The sequence below is a fragment of the Capsicum annuum genome, chromosome 2 (genome assembly GCF_002878395.1).
Source record: "Capsicum annuum cultivar UCD-10X-F1 chromosome 2, UCD10Xv1.1, whole genome shotgun sequence".
NCBI classification, from domain to species: Eukaryota; Viridiplantae; Streptophyta; class Magnoliopsida; order Solanales; family Solanaceae; genus Capsicum; species Capsicum annuum.
Window position 1 is genome coordinate 128,842,608 of NC_061112.1, and position 27,190 is coordinate 128,869,797.

Sequence of the window (27,190 nt, forward strand, 5' to 3'; positions counted from 1 at the left end):
TGATACGGGTACAATCATGATCGGGGTTCAATGCGTCAAGACTCGAGCTCGGGGGCTGCCCATCCAAGGAACAAGCTTTGAAGTGTAGAGAACAAGTCCCACAAGCTCCAAAACTGTTCACTGTTCATCCGCCCTTTGCAAGGGTTTTTTAGTCATTTGTAATAAGTTAACCTAGGTATAAATAGAACCTCATTAGGTCATTTTTGGGAGATTTTTGGAGAATATATTTTGTAGCCTCTTTAAGAGTCTTTAGCAAGGTGGAATCCTTGGACAAGGTAGAATCCTTGTGTTGATCATTTGCTAAGAAACGGAGATTACTTGGGACTTCCGGTTTCCTTGAGGTCACGTAAGAGATAGGTTTAGGTTGTGTGTGATATTAAAGGTCCAAAAGTAGAATAAGCTTTTGGGCTGTTAATATTATACCATCCCTTTGTCTATCTATCTTTACTTTCTTGTAAACGTTTGTCTATATCTAGTGTAATCCGTTTGTGTTCTTATCTTGTAACCGTGTGTTGTTGTTATTGCATCTTGTTCATCAAGTGTTGTTGCTGTTTTAGTGTGTTTTACTCTTGATATCACTTCCCTTCTTGTTCTTCTTGTGAATCCGAGAGAGGTCATTAAAAGGGTCCATAGTTCTTGAACTAGTGGACTGATTTTGGTGTTTGTGTTGTTGTGTTCTTGGGGAGTTTGGTATCACCCACCCTCTTCTGCCATCTTGAATCAAGAAGGTGCCGCACATGTGCCATAGAAGCACTTGTTTAAAGAACCATAGTGAGCATCATACCAGATTCATCGTTTAAAGAACCATAGTGAACATCATACTAGATTCATCGTTTAAAGAACCATAGTGAACATCATATTAGATTCAGCGTATTGGGCCAATGTTTGTAAAACCAATTGTGTGATCAAGGTTAAGAAACTCAATTTGGAAACTCAGACTGGTTAAAGAATAAATAGGAAACGATTGAGCTCTTACCGCATATAGTCCAGATAATATTCATATCAAAGTAGCATGGCTCACCAATCTATCATTCTAAGCAACGACTTACCCAATTATCATCCTGAAACAACACCACGTTCCTTGAACTTTTACATTAAAATAGTTACAGCACGACACCTTTCGAATCAACCTAAAATTAGCTATTTAATATACTTCACTTTATAATAGTTCTATAATATGTATGACTGTGAAGAAATCAGAGCTAACCTAAGCCATAACTCCTTTGTCCACAAAAAGACTTAGTTCGGGTATGCTTTAGCTGATTCCCATTATAAATCATTTATAATCAAGGGACTATTCGTATACTCCATTAATTTTTCACACTTTTCAAAATGGTTAAAGGGAAAGAGAGAATCCCTAACTGGACATTAATGTATATCTCCACACCAACAAATATAGAGTCGTAGAAGTACTTTGAGCTTCTAATTGGACCTTGCTGGAATCAAAAGGACCTCGATTAAATGATTATTGACCACTCAAAGATGACTAAACTTGAAAAAACTTATCCTGACTGGAAAGTACTTTAAGAAAAATATAGCACTTGGTTAGAGTTAAGGACAATGGCTTTAACACACTTTATGATGGCTTCAAGCTGAGCTGAGCTTGTTTGGAAGAGAGATTAGCTACATGATAAGATATGGAGGACGGATTTTGTGACAGGAGTTTCCATTTGTATCCTTTCTAACTTAACGACATAAAAGTCAAGTCCCAAGTTGAGAAATCTCGGGAGGTAGTAGGTCCACCGTGGAATTAATCAAGGAATGCACAAACTGGCCCAGACAACACGGTTATTAAAAAAAGAGTTGAGAAGTGTTTGGCAGCTCTTAAGGCATTCTTGCTGATCTATGAGATATCATGAGACTGCGCAAAGGACCTTAAAAGGTCAAGCTTCCCACTTAGGTGGATCCTTCCCTTCTCTCTTTGCTGATAACGTCTGGCTGGTTTTTTTACCACTGACTAACAGGCAGTTAAGTGACAATAGAGCAGGTATCTACGTAAAAACTTCTGTATGGAGTTTGACCTGTGTTTTCTGAGCTTAAAACAGAGAAGACTTGGTAACATTTATGAGAATTCAAGGGAAACTGAATTGTGATATTTTTTTTTTTATAAAGGTAATGTTGTATTCATCAGCATTGAGGATTATGCTGGAGACCTCCAAAAAATTGTTTCACAGCAAAAACCCAGAAAATAAAATAGATTACAGGTTTCTATAAATTCTCTAATTTGTGCATCTTCTTCTAATCCTTCTTCTTTACACCAGAAATAAAAGGTAGAAATACATAACCATTTGACTTTCTCAATTGGATTAGCCTTGTTTTCGAAGCACCTGTTGTTTCTTTCCTTCCAAATAGACTACCAAATGCATGATGGTATTATGTTCCACCACTTCTTTTGAGTTTTGCTCCCTCCTCTTCTGATCCAGCAACTCAGGAGGTCTGATGTATGTTCTGGCATGATCCATTCTGTCTGTGTAGCACCTAGAAATAGGTTCCACAATTTTGTTGTCACTTTGCAATGTAGAAACAGGTGGCTGTTAGTCTCCTCTATTTCATTACAAAGAGAACACCAAGATACAATCTGGAATCCTTTCTTTTTCAATCTCTCATGCGTAGAACAAGCCCTCCTGGCCACCAACCAAGAGAAACACTTTATCTTGGTTGGTATCTTGGTCTTCCAGATCTTCTTCCAGGGCCTTATCCTGCAACCTTGTAGCTCCTTCACTTCCCTGGTGTATAATCTATTAACTGAGAGCATCCCATCTATATTGTGCCTCCATTTGATAGAGTCTTCCTCTTCTGATAACCCTGTGCATCCATTCAAGACTTTAAGTAGCTCAGCAACTTTCTCAATCTCCCAATCATTAAGGAATCTTCTGAAAGCAATGTTTCATCCCTGCTGTGACCTAACTTTAGCCACTGTCTCTTCTCTGTTAGTGCTCAAAGAGAAAAGATCTGGAAACATTTCCATCAATGTCACATTTCCGATCCAATTCTCCCTCCAAAACAAGGTTTTAGTGCCAGATCCCACCTTGTAAGCAATGTTTCTGGACAGGTCAGGCCATAAATTCCTAATTGTTCTCCACACTGAGACACCGTAGGTGTTGTTCACTGAGTTGGAGCACCAATTCCCTTCCAAACCATATTTACATACTATCACCTCCCTCCACAAAGCGTGTGTCTCGGTAGTGAACCTCCATAACCATTTTGAAAGAAGACTTTTGTTTTGTAACCTCAAATTTCTGAAACCAAGGCCACCAGACTACTTGTGTAACTGTACATTCTGCCATTTGACTAAGTGCAGGCCCTTTCCTTCTTTGTTGCCCAACCACAAAAAATCTCTTCTCAGCTTGTCAAGTCTATCTTCAACCTTAGCTAGGATGGGAAATAAAGACATTACATAAGTAGGCAGTGAGTCTAGTACTGAATTTATCAGGGTCACTCTCCCCCCTAAAGAAATGTACTGAGCTTTCCAATTAGCCAATTTTTTTTTCAGTTTTCTCAATGATGCCATCCCATATTTCTAGCTCCTTGTGTTTGTGCCCCAAAGGCATTCCTAAGTAGGTGGTGGGAAGCTGCTCCATTTTACACCCTAAAATATTTGCCAGACTTTGCAATTGAGGAACTTCATTTATAGAAAAAAAGCTGCTCTTTCTCCAATTTACTGTCAAACCAGAAACTGCTTCAAAAACCACTAGTGACATTCTCATGAAGGCAATTTGGTCTGCCTTGGCTTCACAGAAAATGACTGTGTCATCTGCATAGAGTAGATGACAAATCTACATCTCTTCCCATGCAAAATTTCCCACCTTGAAACCTCTTATCCACTGGTTTCTAATAGCCACTCTCATTATGCTGTTGTAACCCTCCATGGCAAGAATGAAAAGGAAAGGAGAAAGAGGATCTCCCTGCCTGAGTCCTCTTTCTGATGGAAAAAAACTAGCAGGTTCTCCATTTACAAGAATGGAGAACCTAACAGTTTTAATGCAAAACTCAATCCACTTGAGCCATTTCTCTCCAAAACCCATCTGTTTTAGCATTTTGATCAGGAAACCCCAATTCACATGGCCGTATGCCTTCTCTATGCCTAGTTTGCACATAATACCTGGGTCCCCCCTTTTGAGCCTGGTGTCAACACATTCACTTGCTATTAAAACTGCATCAATGATCTGTCTGCCTTTAATGAAGGCCATTTGATGTTTGTTGACCAGCTTGTCTATCACCCTTTTCAACCTTTCTGCCAGTAGTTTAGCAATTATCTTATAAACTCCACCTATCAAACTTATAGGTCTAAAGTCCCTTAATTCAACAGCTCCTACCTTTTAAGGGCTTAGAGCTACATAAGTTGCATTGAGGCTCTTCTCAAAAACTTGATTGTCATGGAACTGTTTCATAGTGTTCATGATATCTACGTTGATGGTCTCCCAGAAGCTCTGATAAAAACTCATAGGGAAATCATCCGGGCCTGGAGCCTTGTCACTGGCACACAACTTGAGAGCTTCCAAGACCTCATCTTCCTCAAATTGTCGTTGCAGCCACTCTTTCTCCTCCGCATTTATTTCTTCAAACCCCTGCAGATTGAAGTCTGGCCTCCAATTTTCTGTTTCCTTGTATAACTTCTGATAGAAGCTTACAATTTTCAGTAATAGTCTCCCCTTCTACTTCTATTTTTTCAATCAAATTGAACCTCCTGTGAGCTGTGGCAATTCTGTGAAAATACTTGGTGTTCTTATCTCCTTGCTTAAGCCATTGCACTTTGGATCTTTGCCTCCATGCTATTTCCTCGTTTCTCGAGGTTTCAACATACTGATTTGAGAGGTGAACTTTATGAAACATCTCACTATCAGTCAAAGTTCTTTGTTCCTGAATTTCTTCAAGGTTTGTTATTTGAGTCAGAATACCTTGCTTCTTAAGTTTCCAGTTACCTCTGTTTTCTAGCCCCCACTCCTTTAATTTCCCTTTAAGCATTTTCAATTTTGTGGCTAGCATAAAGGAAGCTGAACCACTAACTGAAAATGAAGCCCACCATTCTGTGACTTTTTCTCTGAAACCTGCAACCCCTATCCACCATTGCTCAAACTTAAAATAGCTCTTCCTGCAGTTTAGTTCTCCACAATTCAGGACTAAGGGGTTGTGATCTGATCCTACTCTTGGGAGAACATTTTGTCTGATCTGTGAGAACATCTCCTCCTAATGATTAGAATAAAGGAATCTGTCTATTCTAGATGATGTTGTGTGATTTTCCCCCGTCCTCCATGTGTAGGATCCTCCAAATAAAGGAGGATCAATAAGTTCCATCTCATTGATCCAATCAGTGAACTCTGTCATTGCCCCAGTTAAACTATGATTATCAGTCCTCTCACTAGGATACCTTGTGACATTGAAATCACCACACACCACCCAAGGCCCTTCAAAAGAGTTTTTTATAGTTGCTAACTCCTCCCACAATTCCCGTCTGGTCACTCTATTGCAATCAGCATAAACTGCACTTATAAACCAAGAAATATTAAGTTCTGTACCTACTAATTTACAAGTAAGCATCTGCCTCCCAGACCCAATCAACTCCCCCCTCCAATATCTCTTATCCCACATCACAAAAATTCCTCCACCTCTTCCCACAGCATCTAAATGAAATTCCCCCATCCACCTATTATGCCAAACTTCTTTGAGTAACACTGTATCCCCCCAGACAGTTTTGTCTCAAGAAAAACATATACATCAGCCCCTCATTGCTTAGTGAGACCTCTGACCAAACTCCTTTTATTCCCCCGTTCAAACCCCTCACATTCCAAGATATGATCTTGATATTCATTTGATCCTCAAAGGTGTTGTTCTCCCTCTACCTCAAGGTTTCCCGTCTTTGAAGTTCATGTTGAACTCTAAGTTCTTCAGCTCCTTTGGGATGTTTTTCTGATTATTGCTTTTCTAGTTAGCGTCCTTCATTTGGTCTGCATACCCTCTCTTTTGGTCTATCTTCATGAATAGCTCAAAGGCTATTCTATCACATCCTTTGAAAGCTGCTCCAAACTTCCTGCTGAATTTTAGGACATTGGATTGCACCCAAATGGTAGCCTTGTCTTCAATTTTTTTCTCCGTCAATGGTTCTTTCATCTGTATAGGCATTGGCTCTTCATAGGATGTAATGTGCCCATTAGACATCTCCCCACAATCTGCTCCATTCTCTTCACTGACCTCAATACCATCTTCCCCGGGGGTAGAAAGGGAATTGTCTTCTCTTATTTCATTATTTTGCATGTTGACTTTCATTATCACTTTGCTGAAATTCTAGTTCGCCTGTGCTTTTTTTAATCTCTATTATCATAATTTTCTGCAGATCTTCAGTGAAAAGGGTTGGGGAGAAGCATAACTCTTCCTAGTTTAAACGAGGAAAATTAATGGAGGGGTCAGGGGTTTTGCCTTTAATAAAAATAGAGCTGTCAAGTTGTTGGGCTTTAGAAATGAGAAAAGGCATCTCAAGTTGTTGGGCTTTAGGCAGCCCAAAACAATTCCCACAGATCCACTGTACTTCTTTAAATCCCTCTTCTTTTGGGTCCACCTCCTCCACGTGTGAAATCACTTGTCCTGCATTGACCACTTGACTTCTACTAATCGAAGTACACGGGTTTTTGTTAAGAGACTCTGAATAAACATTTGAATTTTTTGAATTGTTTTTCCCAAGTCTCTCATCTGTCTCAATCATCTGCAGTCTAGGGTTTTCAATAGCCTTTTCTTTTCCATACCTACTACTGACATCTTGGGCCCCGATTTCCTCATCTGTCTTCTTCCGGTAATTCGCCGGGGCTTCCACCCAAGTCGGTAAGGAGAATATGAATTCGTCGTCGCTAATCTCGACGGAGGAAGGTATCTTTTCTCTTGGCCCTTTCACTCGGATTCGCGCCCATCTCAGGTGGTTTTTCAGTTGCGTCTCTTCCTCCGTCTCCAACCATCCGCCGCATAGGTCTCCAATTTGCGTCATCACTTTATCGTTCCAGAGCTGGAGAGGAAGTCCTAGAACGCGGACCCAAAACCACTCGAAATTGGTGTTTGATGGAAAAGCTCCCACTGTTGGCGACCACCATTCAAGATGTAGCGGATAATTTTTCCGTCTCCAATCACCCATGAGTATGCGTTCTGCATCCCGTCTTGACTGGAACTCAAAAAGAAATTGAATTCCGTTCATGTCATAAATCTGAAGGTTGTGAATGCCCATCCATGTCTGTTGAGCCCATCTTCTAACTTCGTTTCTGGTGGGTATCTCGTCGCAATCTGGGAATCTGCCCACGAGACATCTACCCAGTGGACCTTTGTCGCTACCAGCAAATGTCGATGATGTTGTACTTCTATTTTCAGTTCTCCATTTTTGTCGTTGTATTACTTGTTTGTAACTATCTTCTCCCCTGAGTTCCAAAGAAAAGGAACTCCTGTGCTCTGTATTTGAAACTGGCATGCCTGACTTCTGATCAATGAACTCTTCGATTTTTGAGACAAGTCCCCCCAACCTTCATTAAAAGTGTTTTCTGGTAGTATGATCACAGTTCTGGCGTTACCGTTAACTGAAATAACAGAGATAAACCTACCGAATTTATTGAACTTTAAGGAACAATAAATGCTGATGGAAACATCTTTGCACTTCCAGGTCTTAAATGACTTCCTTTTAATGACTGACGCTTCTTTAAGTCTATTGCATAGCCACATAAGTGCACCCCTACTGAGCTTCATTCTCCTCATATACATCCTTGCACTTTCCACCCATTCATACCAAATCTCCGAGACTGAACAGGTTTCAGTCAGGTCGTAGGATTTCCCCCCTAACCTAAAATAAATCCTTTTGTCCATGTAGAAAGAAAGGTTTAATAAGAAAGAGGAGGAGGAAAGATGGTAAAAAGTTTCACCTGCTTTTTACTCTCAGGCACTACCGAATTGTGATATTTTTCCCCCTTACCATCTTAGAGAACACTCTTTCTCTTATAAGTCTCATTCCTCCTAACCACCTTAAGATATCCAACAGGCACACAAGGTATTCCCTATCCCTTGAAAAATCATTACTCATGTTTTCCTTTCAACTGAATCTTGAATTACAGAAACTACCTCAATCATATGCATTCTGCTCCAGGACAAGGCTAGTTCAAAAAGATCAAAAGACAAATTACTTCCCCGAATGAACTTATCCTGTCGGTTAAAGGTTACTTCAAGCCAAAATGGTCAATTATCATAATATGACCGTGGGGAATCTTAGCCCTTAGAAGTTTAACTAAGAGACTGATCATGCACTTCACCGGCTTCATCTTTTCTATCAAGCAATCTTACATACCTTCTAATAGAATCTTTATCACCTGATCTGGACCATTTCACAACGTGAGACTCTTCTACGTCCCTTTGTGGATTTACCTTCATAATCGATTATGAATGCTTCAAGAGTTCAATTTAATTTATTGTACAACACAACAAGGACCAGTAGTATTGTTGCAATAATATCACCATCAGCACTTTAGTTTCAAGCATGCATCATTCATTCATTCAAGACGTAACTCTATCGCCTCAAACGTAAGCTCCATGCTCCTGATGTATGAATTCACCAATGCACCGGTACTTTACGGGTAAAAACTAGATACACAAGACCACATCTAAATTGTCGTGGAATGCTTTGCCCGGTGCACTGTACTAGTATTGTGTCTTTTTCCACCAATAGCAAAAGCAATAACAACTTCTGGGAGAGATTCTTCTCCTCCTTATCAAAAGACAAGCTTTTTCTCCCAAATCTCTATTTGATCCAGAAAATGAAAATAGCAACAAACGTTTAATAATTTGGGAGAAAGCAATCATGATTATTGAATACTCCTTTAACATCTTTTGAAATGTTTGTATCAGAAGTTATTCAACACAATACGCTCAGGGGGTACTCACGAAGAAAGCTGGTATTACAAGAGCATCAAAGGCTCACTATATTATCAAGAACAGATTATTCACGCATCTTCATCATTAAGAATAATAGGTGACCCTCTCCCTTTGCACGACTTCCTTTCCTAAATATAGTAACTAACAGCTTTCTCAAAATATCAACATCTTTAGTTGGATAGAGAGTTCGATACATTCAGAAGCATTTGGTTGAAGAGCCTGATAGCAAGGGCTGCAGAGCATCTGCTATTAGTTTCCTACTAGAACAGAGGAAAGTTTAATTGGTCCAGTAGGACCGATAACTAACAAGTAGCAGCAAAACTTAATCAACATTTCCATGTATCAGCAAAAATGGAAGAGTCTTAATCTGATTACATGTGCATCATTGAACAATGCATCTTTTAATTTGCTATACATTAAAAGTGAGCTAGTCCTCTTCAATATATGCGCATTTATCCTTCTAATGGATTGTTTATGCTAAAGATCCTAATGTTCAAACATCCAATATTATCAATGCAAAGGACAAACACATATATAAAATACATGCAAAATATTTAAAGCTAAATTACAAACAAACCCGCATCAGATAGTTCAGGTAAAGCAGGCAAGTGGTTGGCAGCGGCATGCATAGTCGGTTCCAATAGCATAGGTCCTCCCAAGTTTGCGCCAGGTATGTCAACCTGGAAAGAATAAAAACTTGTCAATTATTTTCAACTAATTATTTATTAAAAAGCTTGCAAATGTGTGGGAACATGTAAACATACTCTTGCATTCCACTCCGGAGGAACAGTTGGCATTTGCTGCATTTGATATCTTAAGGACATGAACATACAACATACAGAATTAGAAGATTCTGATACCCAAACTCCACAACCGAAGTAATGGTTTCATAAACAAAACATGCTTGGACAATCAAGTTAATGTGAAAAATCTACCTCATATTACAAGCCAGGCAGTTGGTTCTAGTTACTAGACTAATGAACATTCCTTGAAAAGCCAAGTTTTACAAGAAACTCTTGACATTTCATATATGAGACGGTCATAATTAATAACATAACACATACAGAATAAGCACGTGATTTTGGTCAATCTTCTTTTGTTGCCTTAGAAGCTTAAGACAACGACATCACACCAATTAAGGAGCAAAATCTACATCACGTAAAACGCTCAACATTTATCCTCGTTGAAGTAACTAAGCAAACATTGCGTTAAAATGTGATAAAATGATCAGATTAACAATAAACATAATATGCTAACCCAGAATTGCTTGCACATGGAAGCATGCCATCCATTTCACTCATCACGGGAAAGTGTAAGCCTGATGTCATGTCTCTTTGAGGAGATAAATCCGGTAACACGTAACCGGCATCCAAAGATGTCATTAAAGCTGAAATCTTATCTTCCATAACACTCATCACGGGAAAGTGTAAGCCTGATGTCATGTCTCTTTGAGGAGATAAATCCGGTAACACGTAACCGGCATCCAAAGATGTCATTAAAGCTGAAATCTTATCTTCCATAAGATCAGGACCGTTGGATTCTGGCATCACAGGCATTACATTAGAGATGTTTGCTCCTGTAAGATCGGAAGCATAGTATTGATTTGTGGGACCATAATTACCCACAACATGTTCCACTATTTGTGCGACCTGAGAATTTATCAACCAATCATTTACTTAGCAATTATTTCATACCATTTGAACATGAACAAGGCATAAAAAGGTCCATGGGTAACACCTTAGGAAACGATTCAACAGCAAATATAGGAACTCCAAGGAACCTAGAGTTGTATGCCTCATAAAATTTTTCCCACCAAGCTTGCAGAAATGCTTCATGGGGAGAATTAAAAGCTGAAAAGAACCACAAAATCGATATACATTACTCCAAAGCTTAATATCACATTATCACTTCACTAAGATAGTAAAGAACAGTTTACATCAGGTAATTACAGTGTACTGCATCAATCAAAAAGAATTACCTCAACTTGTTAAAAAGAATTTCAAGAACAACATGATCAGCAATCCACCATATGGTAATATATATGAATTATCAAACTAATTAAGCATAAGAACTTTACGATCCTTTCAGTTAAACAACAACCATTACTAAAAACAACAATAACATACTCAATGTATTCCCACGCAATAGGGTCCGGAGAGATTAGAGTGTACACAGTCTATAACACTACCTCAAAGGTGAGGTAGAGAAGCTGTTTTGATAGACCCTCGGCTCAAAGACAAAATACAGTGTAGTAAAAAATATAAAAAAGGGATACAAAAGACAATAAGGAGTAATACAACATCTAGTAACAAAACAATACTACCACAAAACAATACTGCAAGCGATCTACCAGAAAGGACATATATCAATAAGACTCCAAGAACAAGAAACTACAAGCAAAACACTACGACTACTAATAAGGACAACACTTTACCTACTAGCTTGAACGCACTCCGACCTACTAGCCTTCTACCCTAATTCACGTTCGCCACACCTTCCTATCTAAGGTCATGTACTCGATAAGTTGTAGTTGCGTTATATCCTATTTAATCACCTTTCTCCATTATTTCTCCGGTCTAAATCTGCCTCTCCTTAATCCAACCATAACTAACTTCTCACACTTCCACACTGGTGCATTCGTGCATCTCCTCATCACATGCCTGACCATCTCAATCTCACTTCCCGCATCTTGTCTTCCACCAAAGTAACTTCCACCTTATCTCGAATATAGTCATTTTTAATCCTATCTCTCCTAGTCAACCCACGTCTATCGTAGCATCTTCATCTCCGCCATTTTCATCCTCTGAATGTGAGAATTCTTTACTGGTCAACACTCCAACTCCATACAATATATCGGGTTTGACCATTACTCTATAGAACTTGACTTTTAAGTTTACCAGGCACCGTCTTATTATACAAGACTTCAGAAGTGAGCATTAAGCTTCACCTCCACCCTGCACCAATACGGTGAATGACATCCTCATCGATCTCTCCATTTCCATGGATAATAGAACCAAGATATTTGAAACTACTCTTTCGAATGGACTAAGCATTAAGCTTCACCTCCTCTCCAGTCTCTTGTGTCACCTCGCTGAACTTGTACTTCAAATATTCAGTCTTGGTCCTACTCAATCTAAACCCTTTAGACTCTAGGGTCTGCCTCCAAATTTCCAACTTATCATTAACTCATTCACGAGTCTCGTCAATCAAAACCACGTCATCCGCAAATAACATACACCATGGCACCTCCCCTTGAATTTGCCGCATCAAAACATCCATAACCAAGGAAAATAAAAGCGGGCTAAAGGTAGACCCTGGTGCAACCCCATCAATCTGGGAAAGTACTCTTAGTATCCTCACGCAGTTCTTACTTAAGTCTTGACTCCATCGTACATGTCCTTAATTGACCTAGTGTACGCCACCGATATACCTTAAGCCTCCAAGCACCTGCATTGGGAACTCTATCATAAGCCTTTTCTAGGTCGATGAACAGCATATGTAAGTCCTTCCTCGATCCATAATGCTCCACCAGTCGCCTTACTAAATGAATGGCTTCTGTAGTTGATCGCGTAACATGAATCTGAACTGATTCTTGAAAATAGTCATGATCCTCCTCAACCTCAACTCCACCAGCTCTCTTAAAGCTTCATAGTGTGGCTTAACAACTTGATATCCCTATAGTTGTTGCAATTCTGAATGTCACCCCTATGGATTAACGACATTACTAAAACACACATGTTAATTCATTAGAGATCATTTTTTAGCATCCGATTAAACAAAAATAAAATTCATTAAAAGAAGCTACTTACCAACAAGATTTTGATTAATACGAATTTCGTTGGAGAATGCGTCACCAATCCAATGGAAACCTCTTTTATATATGTAATCACGAACAACAAGGTCAAGACTGTAAAAGCACAAACAAATTAGGGGAAAGCATGATTAAAAACAATCAAACAAAAGGAAAAATCACATACAACCAAATCGAAAAGTAGAAAATCACAAATCATCAAAAGCATAAATCATTAAAAATGTAAGTAGAAAATAATACCGATAGTAGATTTTACTATAAAAGAACTAGCAATCTAACATGCAAAACCTACACGTGTTGAGCCTCTAAGCTAGCCATGATCAACAAAAGAAAGGCCTTAATTAACAACAAAAGAAAGGGAAAGATTTGAGTAAGAACAACCGAAAAGATGAAGAAAGAGTCTTGATAAACAAAAATCCCACTCAGATTACACAAAAAAAAATGCAGATAGAGAGAGAGAGATGTATAAGGAGAATTGAATCGAGAGAATGAGAGAAGAGAATTGAGAATGAGGCGGTGGCAAAAAGAGATGAAAACTTTGTAAGGGAAGGAAGTATAGTAAGTGTCAGTGTACCATGCAAAAGTGAAAGAAAATAAGAAAAGAAAATATATTATATACACCATCTGTCCGAATTTATGTGACACATTTTTGTTTCTAGTCAGTCCCTAAAGGAAGGACATATCTCCATATTTGACAAATATTTAATGACACTATCAACATTTTATCCTTGTTGGATACCACTTATTTGGTAACAAGTTTACAAACGTGCACTCTTCTATGTAAAACTTCTTTTATCTTCAAGGTAGTTTTGGAACATTGCAAAGTCTTCCCTTATTTCTCAAACTTTGTGCTCAGTCAAACTATATCACATAAAATGGGACGGAGGGAGCATATATATTGGATTTAAGGTGGAAAAGAAGAGAAAGAAAGCGTGTTATGCCTTTTCATTTTATTTTCTCTCATTTTTAACCATTAACTGCTTTAATTTTTGTTAACCAACCCATGCAATCGCTGAGATTTTATTATCCTTAGATATTTTACCTTTTCTCATAGACATACAAATAAGTAAAGAGGTGTGAATGCATAAAAAAGCAAAAGTCAATATGGAAGCCAATTCTAGGAAGGAAGCAAAAAAAAAAAATGAAATGAATTGTTTGTACAAGTTTGAGTTTTTTAAGGTGACAAACAGATAAGAATTTTTATTACTATACTTAACATACAAAGCATCGAACCAAAAGAGGTGATGATTATATTTAGTGAACCTTCATAAATTTGAGCTAATCTAATAGACTTTTTTACCATTAGACAATTACTCATTAATTTTCTACAAAGACCATTTATGTTTCTAAGCAGTTTTTTGCACTGAACTCCATTGTAAGACGCTTGAAACTCATTTATATGTCAACAAGAAACAACCCCATCTTTTTATTTTATTTAGGATTAAAAGTTAATAGTATAAAAAAAATATTCACATTATCATTGTATTTAACTTGTATGGAGTATATACCATCTTTTTTAGTCTACTAGCCTACTTATTATTAAAACAATTATTTAAAAAAATAAAGAAAAAAAAAAGAGTTACTAATCAGTTAAAATAAGTGTAAGGGTACTGCATAAATTTGAAATACTTGAGTTTATGTGATCTAATTTAGATTAAGATTTGATCTTCTTGCTTTAACCATTTGCTAAGGTCAAACAACTTTTTTTAAATTTAATCCCACTACTTAATCTCGGGGAAAAAGTATTTACCAGAAAATGAGAAGTATTTCCATAAAATTCGGAGCATTGAGATTATGTAGCTCTTATTACCCAAAAAAAAAAATATGCAACAATAAAGACTTGATAAGATGATATAGTCTTGGTAAGAAATTAAATTAATATTGACTAGATACCATTTTTAATTTAGCTATTGGATTGCCTACTAAACTTTATGGGATTTACTAATTGATTGCTTATAACATAACTTAATAGTTGTCAGAATGATTTAGTCAAATTACAATAACCCAAGACAGCAACACCTCCAGTTATGCATGTATTAACTTAGACATAAGTATTAAGTGGTAAGTTAGTAAGCCTATCTATCTAAACACAACAGAACATTTAACAAGATATTCTTGAGAAGGACCATCAACTATCCAAGACAAACAACACTGGTAAGCTAGAGTCAAAAGATCAAGGAGCAGCATATTTTTTAAAGAAAGATTAATGAACAATATTCGTTTTTTCAGATTTTTAGATTTATAACAGTAATTTAAAGTTGTGTCGAAAGATAGCCCCAACTAGGGAGTGTTTATATTTAGTAGTAAAGGCTAGATGCTTTTAGTCTGAATGATTTTAGGTCTTTTATTAGTTTAAATTCAAATTAATTAATTATTAGCTGTATAGTAATATAATGTATGGATTTCATATGTAATTAAGCATTTCAGTACTAGTATTCTTTATTTCAATATTTCTCTATAAATACTGAATGCCACACCGAATACCTATCTTTTAAATGCATACCACACACAATATGTAATATGAAGACCGAAGTGCAAAAAGATTTGATTTCCACATGTTAATTCGTTACTAGCCAAAGCATGCACATCCCTAGGCCGGACAAGTAGTAAAAGTACATGTCATAACCCAATTTGTCCCAAATATGTTCGGGTCAATTTGACTTGAGAGACAATCTGGGTTGAGTGTGGATCATAAGATGACCAAACCCCGTCCAACTCAATACCACTTTTTCAACAATGCAATGGGGTCGGAGAAAAATCATCTCTACTTATTTAACTTTTTCTTGTTATGCTTTAGTATGTGGGATAAGACAGCTAGTTGGATTAGGGAAGCAACTAGAGAGGTACTAGAGGTGTTGAGGGGTAACTTGGTGGCCACCGAGAGGAATGGTGGTGGAATGGAGAAGTCCAAGGCAAGTGGAAGTAAAGAAGGTTGCATATGCAAAGTGGGTGGAATGTAAGGACAAGGAAGCGAAGGGGACAAATAAAGAAATTTGGCCAAGTTAACGGTGAACTGGGGACAAAGGCGGAGATAAGAGACTGTACAGGATCACGAGAGAGGGGAAGGCCCTAAACCTAGATTAAGTGTAAGTGCATCAAAGATGAGGAAGGTAAAGTGTTGGTAGAAGAGACCCTCATTAAACAAAGATGGCAAACATACTTCCACAAACTATTGAACAAAGGAGAGAACAGAGACATTGTGATGGGTGAGTTAGAGAACTTTAAGCGACATTGGATTTTGAGGAGCTGAAGTGCGCTATTAGTAGGGCGAGCACGGGAAAAGCGATCGGACCAAATAAGATCCTAGTGTAGTATTGGGACAGCACATATAGAGCAAGTTTAGAGTGGTTAACTAGTTAGTTCAATGTAATTTTTAAGACGGCTATATTGCCCGAAGAATGGAGGTGGAGTACAATGGTTCAGTTGTACAAGAACAAGAGTGATATCCAAAATTGTAACAATTACAGGGGTATTCAGTTGCTAAACCACACAATGAAAGTTTGGGAGAGAGTGGTGGAGATGAGGGTGAGAAGGGGTGTCTATTTTTGAGAATCAGTTTGGATTTATGCTGAGGCGATCATCTAGAAGCCATCCATCTTGAGAGGAGACTGATGAAAAATACCGTGAAAAGATGAGGAACTTACATATGGTGTTCATTAACCTTGAAAAGACCAGCCTCGAGGGAAGTTCTTTGGAGATGCCTAGAGGCTAGAGGTGTACCAGTGGTTTACATTAGGGCGATAAAAGACATGTACAAAGGAGCTCAAATGCAGGCTAGAATGGTGAGAGGAAACTCGGAGCACTTCAGTCTGTCCCTATTTTCCTTGGGGATGGATGAATTAACGGTACATTTGCGGATGACATAGCACTGATTGACGAGACACCCAACGGAGTCGACGCTAAATTAGAGGTGTGCAGACAAGATCTGAAGTTCAATGAGCAGGACCAAACAAAGTATTTGGAGTGAAAATCCAGTGATGCAACACATGAGGTGGGTATGGAAATGCAGCTAGACACACAGACTACTCCCAAGAGAGAAAAGTATCTTGGGTCTATAATCCACATCATATTGGTGCGGCGTGGATGAAGTGGAGGCTAGCCTTCAAAGTTTGGTATGATAAAAGGTACCTCTGTAACTCAAAGGTAAGTTTTATAAAAAGGTGATTATACCGACATTGCTATGTGGGGTAGAGAGTTGGCAAGTCAAAATTCTCATGCACAAAGATGCATGTTGCGAAGATGAGGATGATGAGATAGATGTGTGGACATACTAGGAGCGATAAGATTAGAAACGAGCATATTTGGCATAAGATGTGGGTGGCCTCCGTGGTGGATAAGATGAGGGAAGTGAGTTTGAGATGGTTTGACATGTGAAGAAGAGATGCGTAGACGCCCCAATGAGGAGGTGCGATACATTGGATATCGAAGGTACAAGGAGAGGTAGATGAAGGTCAAAGAAGTATTGTGAAGAGGTAATTACATAGGATATAGTGTAGCTTCAGATTACCAGGGACATGATCTTAAAGGGGAGGGCATGGAGGAGGCATACTAGGATAAAAGGTCAGCAAGTACTAGAGTGTTGTCTTACTTTTTGAGGGCTTAGGTTGGTCAGCATTTGTAGTTGTACTAGCCATATTATTATAGTTCTTGTTTTTTATATTTGCCGTCTACTTTTGTTTATCATGTTTCACTTATTGCACTATTTTGTTGTTGTTTTTGTTCCTTTCTTGTAGGCACTGCACTGTTTCCTTGTTAGTTACTATATTTTCTTCATTGTTTCCTTCTTTATACTTGAATCTGCCGCACTTAAGCGAAGGTCTTTCGAAAACAACCTCTTTATCTTCACGAGGTAATGGTAAGGTCTGGGACTCTGCGTAAACTTTACCCTTCCCAGATCCCACTTTGGGATTTCACCGGGTATTTTGTTGTGGTAAAGTTAAGAATTAACCTAATTGGTTGCATCTCAAGAAATTTTTGTATGGATCAACCTAGATTTTTTTTTTGAAACTGGTAACTTGTATATTTCACTTAAAGATTCACAAATACACAGAATTTTGGGGGCATTGGTTACTATTTACAGCAAAAAAAACTCACAGAACCTGCAGTTATTCTACACAACTAAGTGGAGTCTAGTATATCCAGAATTTCTACAGTTTCTACTGAGTAGGATAATCTACACCAAAAACAAAAAAGTAGAATACAATTCATTTTAATCTAATGAACTATACTGCTCCTATTCTCAAAGCACCTAGAGTTCCTTTCTTTCCAAATTGTCCACCATATGTATGCTGGTATAATGCTCCGTCTTTTTCAGTCTCTAATCTCCTTCCCTACTTCTCCCCAGCTTGCCAAGGTTGTTGCAATGTTTCTTAGCATTGTCCGGGTGATCCCTCTGAGTGCCAAAAAGATCCTCCTTACTTGACTTGTCACTTTGCAATGGAGAAACAAATGTTTAATTGTCTCAGATGTTCTCCACATAGACAACATGTGGTGCACATTATTATTCCTCTTTACATCAAGTTGTCTTGAGTAAGGACAGCTTCTCTAGTCAAGAGTCATATAAAACAAGAGACCTTTAAAGGGGTCTTTGGCTTCCAAATATATTTCCAGGGCCAATCTTCAAATTGGTGGCTGCTAATATTCAGTTCTTTGTAGGCTATGTTCACCCTGTAGTTCCCGCTGTTGTGACTATTCCACCATAGTTTGTCAACTCCCACTTGTAAGCCTTTCCAAGTCTCCAGGAAGGTGAAAAAAGAGGTCAACCTACTCACTTCCCAATCATTTGGCATTCTTCTAAAAGTGATATCCCAACCCTCATTTGACTGCTGCTCAGCCACTGTTCTATGTTGGTAAAGCACCATGTTATAGATATCTGAAAACTTCTCTTTTAAGCTCTCGGTACCTAACCAAACATCTGCGCAGAAGTTAATTTTGTTCCCATCTGCAATTTTTATGGAACCCTTGGTTTTCAGTAAAGGCCATAGGGCTCTGATGGACCTCCATAGACTTACTCCATAAGGAGTGTTTATCTCCTTAGTCATCCACCTGTCCTCCTCCTCATATTTAGCATTGATGGCTCTTCTCCATAGCATTTGGTATTCCTTTGTGCATCTCCAAAGCCATTTAAGTTTTAAAGTCCTGCTTTGCATTTTCAAGTCCCTGATTCCCAGACAGACAGAACTCCCTTCTTTCTGCTTACAATTATAGCCTTCCATTTGACTAGATGAAAACCTTTATTTTCTTTGTTCCCTTGCCACAAAAAGGATTTTTCCTGATGTTGTCAAGTTTTTTCATAACACTAATTGGTATAGGGAAGAGGGTCATCATGTAGGAAGGTAGGGCATCTAACACTGAGTTGATGAGTGTGACTCTTCCTCCCAGTGACAAGTATTGAGACTTCCATCTAGACAGTTTCTCCTCACACTTTTCTATAACATCATTCCAAATTTCCATGGACTTTGATTTTGCCCCTAAAGGCATGCCTAAATAAACAGTAGGCAAAACTCCCACTTTACCTTCCAGAATTGATGCTAGGAACTCTACATTGGTAACATTATTTATAGGGTATATAGAACTCTTTCTCCAGTTAATGTGAAGCCCTGACACGCTTTCAAATAGTTCAAGAATCACCCTCAGATACTTCAATTGGTCAGCACTGGCATCACGAAATATCAATGTGTCATCGACATACTGTAGGTGTGTTATTTCCGTGTTGTTGTTTGCCCTTCTATCCATTTCAAAACCACTGAACCAGCCTATTTGCTTAGCATTTTTCACCGTATTGTTCAAACACACCATTGCCAAAATAAATAGGAAAGGGGATAGGAGGTCACCTTGTCTTAATCCTCTCTGAGCTTTAAAAAGTAGGCAAAACCCGAATTTATTCATTATGTCACTTATCTAAGTCTAACTGTCTAAACACATGGTACGTGAATTTGGACAAATATTAATCTACTAAAAGCTAACTGTAGGACTTGATTTTCTTTTTACCTCTTTAACCTTTCTCCAACTAAAGGACAACTTTTATCTTGAGTAATGGTGGTGCATGACTAACTTGCACCTTCCTCGACTATTCTAACACAATGCATCCTCCTATAAGTTAAAGTACGTGATGACTCTTGCCCATCAAAGCTTTAGACAAATGAAAAGAAATTACTTTAATTTTTTACTTCTATTATGGATTTCAAATAATCTTTATCGTCTTTGTTCCTACTTTATTGATCGATAAACTAGCCGAAAAATAAAATCAAATAAAGCATTTAGATAACTATCAGTAACAGTCTCTCTACCTTTGCAATAGAGGTAAGGTTTGTGTACGCTCTAACCTCCTCGAACCCCACTTAATGGGACAACATTGGGTATATGTTGTTGTTGAAGTATTTAGATAAGAAATTACCTTAGGGGGACTTTCTTCAATTACTCCCTCCGTTTAGTTTGTTTGTCTAATTTTGACTTGAAACTGAATTTAAAAAAATACTGAAAACTTTTAAATCAAGTAGTCTTAAACCAAACTATACTTAAAATATATTAAAATATCATTTAACCTTGTGGTCTTAAACATACCATGCGGAAAGTTGAAATTAAAGAGTTGTCGAAGAAGGAAAGAAACATTTTTTTAAATGGACTAAGAAGGAAAGTAACACAAATAAATTAAAACGGAGGGAGTAATAATAAATAGGTAAATCTGTATAAAGTATTGGTCTTAAAACAGTCTTATGTCAATGGATTCTCAAGTCAAAGTAAGGTCTGTAAGACAACCGCTATTACTAATTGTAAAGTAGTTCTAATGATTTTATGACGTGCATATTTTCTTTTTAAAGAGCAAACTGTTTTCTTCCTTTTTACTACCAGGAAGAAAATTATTAGACTACCATGGCACAATAATAAACATGAGTCAAAGCTTCATTAGAAAGTAAAAACCAATATCTAGTATGTACTGTGATTTTTATATATAAAAAAAACGGAAAAGGGTCAAAAATACTTTGAACTATTTCAAAAATACCCCTCGTTAGATTTTTGGCTCAAAAATACCCCTCCCTCTAACGGAATTCGGAAAAGGATCAAAAATACCCCTGAACTATCTGAAATGGGTCAAAAATACCCCTCTATTAAATATTTGGCTCAAAATATCCCTCCCCTTAACGAAATTAAATTATTTCGATTGAATTAAATCCTAACTTTAACTTTTTAACCCTAATACTTTAATTTTTTACATAAAAGTATTTTTTTAATTTTAAAAATAAGATAATGAAAAAAAGTATTTGAATTATAATATAAATTGGTTGAATTTGATTTGGAAAATAAACATACATTTATTCTAAAAAGGTATTTTCACTTTACATCTTTTTAATCTTTAAAGAAATTAATGAAATATAAATTAACGAAGTTATCGAAATATAAATTTTCACTTAAAGAAATTAACGAAATATAAATTAAATGATGAACTTTATATAAATTAGCGAAATAATCGAAACAATTTAATTTCGTTAAGGGAGGGGTATTTTTGAACCAAATATTTAACAGAGAGGTATTTTTGATCCATTTCAAATAGTTCAGGGGTATTTTTGATCCTTTTTCGAATTCCGTTAGAGGGAGGGGTATTTTTGAGCCAAATATTTAACGGAGGGGTATTTTTGAGCAAAAAATCTAACGAAGGGCATTTTTAAGCTATTTCGGATAGTTCAGGAATATTTTTGAGCCTTTTCTGTAAAAAAAAATAATAGGAATTACTCAAAGTGTTTACTTCCTAGTCCGTCTCAATGAAATGGTCAATTTACAGGAAACTAATAGCCTGTTTGGGATTGTTTATTTCACAAAATAAGCAATTATTTTGAGAAAAAAATACTTTTTTTTTAAAAGTGTTTGGTAAACTTGTAAAAGTGCTTTTAAAAATAAGCAAGCAGTTTTTCTGCCAGAAGCAGAAGCAGAAAATTAAAAAATATCCCTATCACACACACAAATATATATATATATATATAAAATTAATGTTTGATTTTTAAAAATTTATATTTTATATTTACGTCATAATTATTTATGATTTATATATTATTATTTTATTTTCACCTATTTTCTTTAAATAAATTTGAAAATATCATTGATGATGATGACTAAAGAATATATAAATTATTTTATTATCATTAATGATAACAATTGACAGATGAATCACGTTACAAGATTGTATTTTGATATCACATATAAATTTTTTCTCAAATATTTAATTTTAAATAAATAATTCATGAAAAGTGACATATTTATTAAAATATAGTGTGTATATATATATCAATATGATGACTGCTTATTCGTAGTAAATTTTGATATCGTAAAAATATATTAAAAAATACTTTAATTATTATGCTAACGAAGGTATCATCACAGAGATCGAAGAAGCAGACCAGCCTTTTGGTATACCTTCAGAAATACAAGACAAATGTTCTACAAGTATGGAGACATTGCGTAATAAAATTAGGGATGAAATTGTTGAGAATTTTTGTGATGTATGAAGGTGTAATTATTTTTGTCGTTAATTTGTTTATTATAGTGATTTAATTTATGAAATAACTTCTGTATTCATTTTTGTTTGATGTTTTAAGTAATATTTTAATTCTTTAAGTAATATATCACCATTTAATTTTTTAATGTATTTATGGATATAAATATTCATTGAAATTTTTAGAGTGCGTACTTTTAAATTAAATTAAAAAAATTAATTAAAAATATTATAATAGATATTTAAAATAATTTTTCTCTATAATTTGATTTTATTAATAAAAGTTTATTGATAGATGTCGCTTTTGGTCATTTGTCTCAAAAAAGTACTTCTCAAAAAAAATTATCCAAACACAATTTGATTAGCAAAAGCATTTTTCGAATGAATTTACCAAACATAAATTATTTTTTTAAAAAAACACTTTTTTGAAAACCCATTTTATAAAAGTGTTTCTCAAATAAGCAGTTTTATAACAGCAATCCCAAACGGACTTTAAAAAAAATCAATCACGCTGCACGATTTATTTTACTTTATTTATTAATTTATTCTTTCTATTTTTCCAACGCATATTTGATTTGGAAAGTATATTTATATTTCTAAATCTGGAAAATTTATTTTCTAAAGACTAAAATCTTTTATGTCTGAATTTAGAGTATAAGTTCAAAAGTTTGAATCGGAATCATCTTTGATTATTTCTTTGTAGGACGTTGGTTGAAGGTTGCTTGGAACAGAAACGGGAAGGCAAGCGTAATTTTTGTTTAAAATTTTTCATAGGGGCCATAATATGCATTTAAGCAAGCATTTCCATAGAAGTCACGAGGTTGGGATCCATTCACCCTTAATTAGACCTCGAATTTGAGCCCTTGAAATGGAGAACTTTTTGATCTAACGCATTTTACCTTTGAAAAAACTTTTTTGTAAGGGGCGGTAACCGTGTTAGTTGGCCTACCACCGTGAACCTAAAATAGTTGGGCATGAGTTTCGAATATCCGCTTGATTTTTTCTAAACATTGGTCTTCAATTTGCTTTTCCATAAACACGCTTTTATAAGGGATTTTTTTTTTTTTTCCATTGAGCAACGTGATCAAAATTTAAATATAGTCGTTGGAAGAATCATAAGAAGAGATTTTTTTTTATTTTTTTTTTTTGAGGAGTTGATTCTGGAACTTCGGAGAAAAAGAAAGCAGCAGCAGAAAAAAAGCCACAGCGAAGTGACAAAATTTAAATGCATGACAGATACTGGTAACATTTTGAAAAAAGATTTTTAACTGATTTAGTTCAAAGTGGAGGACTAATTAATGAGGAAAGTAACCATGTACATCATGACTAGTGTAGAGGCCCAAAGGATTCATTTGCATTCGTTAATGTGCCTACCTTATGGGAAATGGAACTTTTTTCAGGTGACACAAATTAAAAAACAAATTGGAGCAGGAGAGTAACTAAGTAGGAGGAGGAAAGTGGAGCTTTCTGCATTGTTTAAAAATAAGTTTTGGTTAGCATTAAGAAATCTTACCTTCAAAAACAGGAAAGCAAAAGGAACCACTTTTCCTCAGGCATACATCAACTTGGTTAGCTTATGGCTTCCAAGAAAGGCATCTTCTTATCTGTAGGGAATAGGGAATAGAATCACAGGGCAAATAAATAAAATAAAGAATGCAGATGGAAGGGTATAAACCCCCTGTATATACATAACGATTTCATTAACATTTGTGAAGACTAAAGAAGAGAAAAATGAAATTCTTGTTACAGCTCCCTTGTTGTTCGTGTTTCTGCTTCATTAAGCAGAAAAAAGGGAAGTCGGAGGAGAAAGAACCGAAGGAACATTGAAAGAGCAGTACAGTTCAGGAGCATTTTACAAGACCTTGAGGATGGCAAAGATTGAGCAAAGGATCTACGTCACCCCTTCTTTTGCTTTTCCAACAAAATAGCTCAAGATTCAGCTTTCAATCATCATGATGTACCGTGTAAAATGTAATCTTAAGGGAAAAGCCATTATGTAATGATATGTCTGATTTTAAAAAGCTTCAACTGGTCTTCTTGCTTGTATCTTCATCTTTGGGTGCTAAACCTAATTCCTCCATTTGATGTTCAACGGAAACAAACCCAGTCTCAGCAAGAAACCTAGAGAACAAACAAAAGATATTTTCATGTGATTGATGAATATAATAGTTCATAGGATTAAGCAAAACTTGAATTGAGCAATAATGCAAAAAGCGGGATGTTATGTTGAACGGCACCAGTGGGAAATGGGAGGAAGAGAGAGACAGAGTTTTTTTTCTAACTCCAAACTACCATGAAAATTTGAAAGCTGATTCATACACAAAACTATAACATAATGATAAACAGTTTTCTGCAGTGACTCTACAAGTTACTTATGAAAAAAAAAATTGACCAATTAAGTTCCATAATTTGATATTGATAATCGATAAACTCCTACGAGCTTGTGGCATGGTTCAAAACTCGATAGACGATGGCCCCTACCCTTCTCAACTTAAATACCAGGCTCTTTTCTATTGCAGCATTCAAACTCGTGATGTGCGTCTAAGTCACATGTTACATGTTGTGGTCTTACCACTAGACCAAAGCCCCGAGGGGCCAGAATTAGCTCCGGTACTGGATGAAGCAAAATACCATTCTATACATGCTTTGTGATTGCTATGCTGGCATACAAAAAGATTGTAAAGCTAGCATAAGCTTCACAAAAATTTTCTTTGACAAGTCATGAGAGCATGAAATTATTTGGATTCAACAAACTACATGATGGAAGAATGTAATATAGCTACTTGATCAGCTACTAACCTGGAAAAGTAAACTAGGAGTTGTAAGTCGAACGAGTATTCTATCTATATCTTAAAATGCTTTTCCTTTACTTTCATTCACAACTATCAGAATGCTTTCTTATGCCATACTCAATCAACATATTAAATTCATGTCCAATATCTCAACAAAGTAAACCCTTCTAACCATTCACCAAATGATTGATCAAATTCAAAGGAGTCTTAGATTTCAATATTGATAATAACAATTACAGAATATTGAAGTTTCTACAAAAGAATATCAAGTGAGAATTTTTTTCAGTCTTTAACTTTTTTACTACTGCACTAGGCAACAAGGAGGTCCAACACGCATTAACGAACAATCTAATGAACTGCCAAGTGGCAACAAGACCGTGTCAGCTGACTAATGTTTAGTTTGTCTAGAGTAAACGAACTCTTGAGCTTTCCAGTTTTTCTCGCTGCATCTAGTAGAAGAAGATGATACACAGGGGGATGAAACACCTTAAGACAGATCATTCCATCCACTAGTGCTAATGAGTCCACAAAACCCTTCTTTTTCCTAGAAATCAACTTATTTTTCCAAATTAATAATGTAACAAATGTGTCAACTAGTCATATGCTATCGTATCATCTATCTATTGTTTCTGTTACTATTTACTCCCTCCGTTTGAAAAAGAATGATTTGTTTAGACTTGGCACGAAGTTTAAAAAACTAAAGAAAACTTTTGAATCTTGTGGTCCTAAATTAAAGTCATGTCAAATGTTACCAAAATACCTTTTAATCTTGTGGTATTAAACATGCCGCGTGGAAAGTTGGAATTAAAGTGTTGTCAAAAGGGAAAGGATCGTTCTTTTTAAAACGGATTAAAAAGAAAGGTAGGTCATTCTTTTTGAAACGGAGGTGAGTATTATTTTCGTGTACTTCCATTTCTTCTTTTTCGTGGCTGCTTTGGGCTATTTTTTTTTTTCTTAAGTTGAGGGTCTATTGGAAAAATCCTCTCTGCCTTTGAGGTAAGGCAAGGTCTACATACACTATACCCTCCCCGGACCCCACTTTGCGAGACTACACTGTGTATGTTGTTGTTGTTGTCAACTGACTCATGTGATCCTGGAATTATACAGTTCACCACTTACTCTGGGCTCTACGGTTATCCAGTCAACTCACCTAGGAAAGTAACGATTCTTTACTTATTTAACCAAAATCCATTAATCCAATTATACAAGCTCACTTTAACAGCTTCGAAGTACATTCACATGGAAGCAAAAGAACTAATACAAGTCAAATCTACGATATCGAAGGAGTAATTAAAACACCTGGTAAGAAGCACGAAGAGGGTTGCAGTAATTAAAAAGAGGAAAGCAACATGGAGAGTCAAAGACAAGTCACTTGAAGAGAAAGCCAACCCCAACATAACAATCAGACACACAACCAGCATTAAAAATGCAATCTTCAACGTATTCCAAGTAGGAGCCTGAACCCAACGACAAAAAAAAAAAACTACTTAGAATCAATAAATATTAAAGTAGAATTATTATGAATATTGAAGGGGAAAATTGTACATACGTTGACTCCTGGAGCTAAAGCTCCAACAAGAACTGCTTTTGCTGATGATAATTCTTCTTTCGACTCCATTTTTTGTGATTTGTTAGTGATGAGATCTGAATTTGATTTTTAACCTCCAAAAAAAAAAGAGAAGAAATTAATGAGGAAGATTTGGGAATATACAGTGAATTGGATCAGTTACTTCTCGGCCCAAACTAACTTTGGCCCCGTCCAATTATATTTTGGGCGAATAACATAATTCTCAGACAATTTAAAATTTAATTACCAAAAACTTTGATATTTTATATAATTACTAAAAATCTCAATTTTGAATCTTTCAATATACTTCCTCCATCCCAAACTTTTTAATTTAATTTCTCATTTTACTTGTCTTTTTGCATTAATCAAGAAGAGACAAAAAAAATTTTATATTTACCCTTTGCATCAATTATTTTTTCTTCAAATTAAAATGTAAATATCATTTAATAGGGACACTATGGTAAACTAGCTATGTTATTAATGATTTTTATTAATTAATGTGTCATCTCAATTTGGGACGGAGGGAGTATATAATTAGATTCTGATACATCCAACAAATAAAAATATATAATTAGTTCCTGATATATTTTTTTTCATTTTGGATCTGTCGAGATACATAATTAGCTTACAATATATCCAAC

The 27,190-nt window shown here is 36.1% G+C and overlaps 3 protein-coding genes across 6 annotated transcripts in view; all 3 read right to left on the bottom strand.

Moving 5' to 3' along the window:
- The window catches only part of LOC107859368, a 20,755-nt gene extending 6,994 nt beyond the window's left edge, over positions 1-13,761 (bottom strand). Inside the window, exons 1-7 of one of the 2 annotated variants that reach the window (XM_047406921.1) lie at positions 12,996-13,761; positions 12,702-12,799; positions 10,630-10,742; positions 10,514-10,541; positions 10,150-10,432; positions 9,657-9,705; positions 9,470-9,572 (exon numbers count right to left, since the gene is read on the bottom strand). In XM_047406921.1, the coding sequence (XP_047262877.1) occupies positions 9,470-9,572; positions 9,657-9,705; positions 10,150-10,432; positions 10,514-10,541; positions 10,630-10,742; positions 12,702-12,799; positions 12,996-13,327 (1,006 nt within the window). In that variant the 5' untranslated portion in view covers positions 13,328-13,761. Of the gene's footprint in view, positions 1-9,469; positions 9,573-9,656; positions 9,706-10,149; positions 10,542-10,629; positions 10,743-12,701; positions 12,800-12,995 lie in introns of both variants that reach the window. The other variant, XM_016704352.2, reaches the window with a different exon arrangement.
- Positions 13,762-18,922: 5,161 nt separating this feature from the next.
- Positions 18,923-19,501, bottom strand: LOC107858165. Its single transcript, XM_016702875.1, has one exon. It carries the CDS (start codon positions 19,499-19,501, stop codon positions 18,923-18,925), a length of 579 nt encoding a protein of 192 aa, XP_016558361.1.
- Positions 19,502-22,719: 3,218 nt separating this feature from the next.
- On the bottom strand, positions 22,720-26,712 carry LOC107859369. 3 transcript variants are annotated; one of them, XR_007052352.1, is made up of 4 exons: positions 26,532-26,690; positions 26,282-26,439; positions 24,052-24,311; positions 22,720-23,794 (listed from the first exon to the last, which is right to left on the bottom strand). XR_007052352.1 is itself a non-coding variant. In XM_016704353.2 (3 exons), exons 1-3 carry the CDS (start codon positions 26,598-26,600, stop codon positions 24,215-24,217), a joined length of 324 nt encoding a protein of 107 aa, XP_016559839.1. In that variant the 5' UTR covers positions 26,601-26,712; the 3' UTR covers positions 23,812-24,214. The 3 variants fall into 3 exon arrangements, 2 of the variants coding, with proteins under 2 accessions (XP_016559839.1, XP_016559841.1); XM_016704353.2 differs by lacking the exon at positions 22,720-23,794 and having other exon boundaries at positions 23,812-24,311; positions 26,532-26,712; XM_016704355.2 differs by lacking the exon at positions 22,720-23,794 and having other exon boundaries at positions 23,812-24,311; positions 26,372-26,439; positions 26,532-26,695.
- Between the last annotated feature and the right edge of the window lie 478 nt (positions 26,713-27,190).

Excerpts from the sequence above, each read along its gene's own strand:
- LOC107858165 (XM_016702875.1), bottom strand. The coding sequence starts at position 19,501 with ATGGTGTGTTTGAACAATACGGTGAAAAATGCTAAGCAAATAGGCTGG.
- LOC107859369 (XM_016704353.2), bottom strand. The coding sequence starts at position 26,600 with ATGGAGTCGAAAGAAGAATTATCATCAGCAAAAGCAGTTCTTGTTGGA. Across the intron at positions 26,440-26,531 it reads CTTTAGCTCCAGGAGTCAAC|GCTCCTACTTGGAATACGTT; the intron begins GTATGTACAATT and ends CGTTGGGTTCAG. Across the intron at positions 24,312-26,281 it reads CTCTTCGTGCTTCTTACCAG|GTTTCTTGCTGAGACTGGGT; the intron begins GTGTTTTAATTA and ends TTTGTTCTCTAG.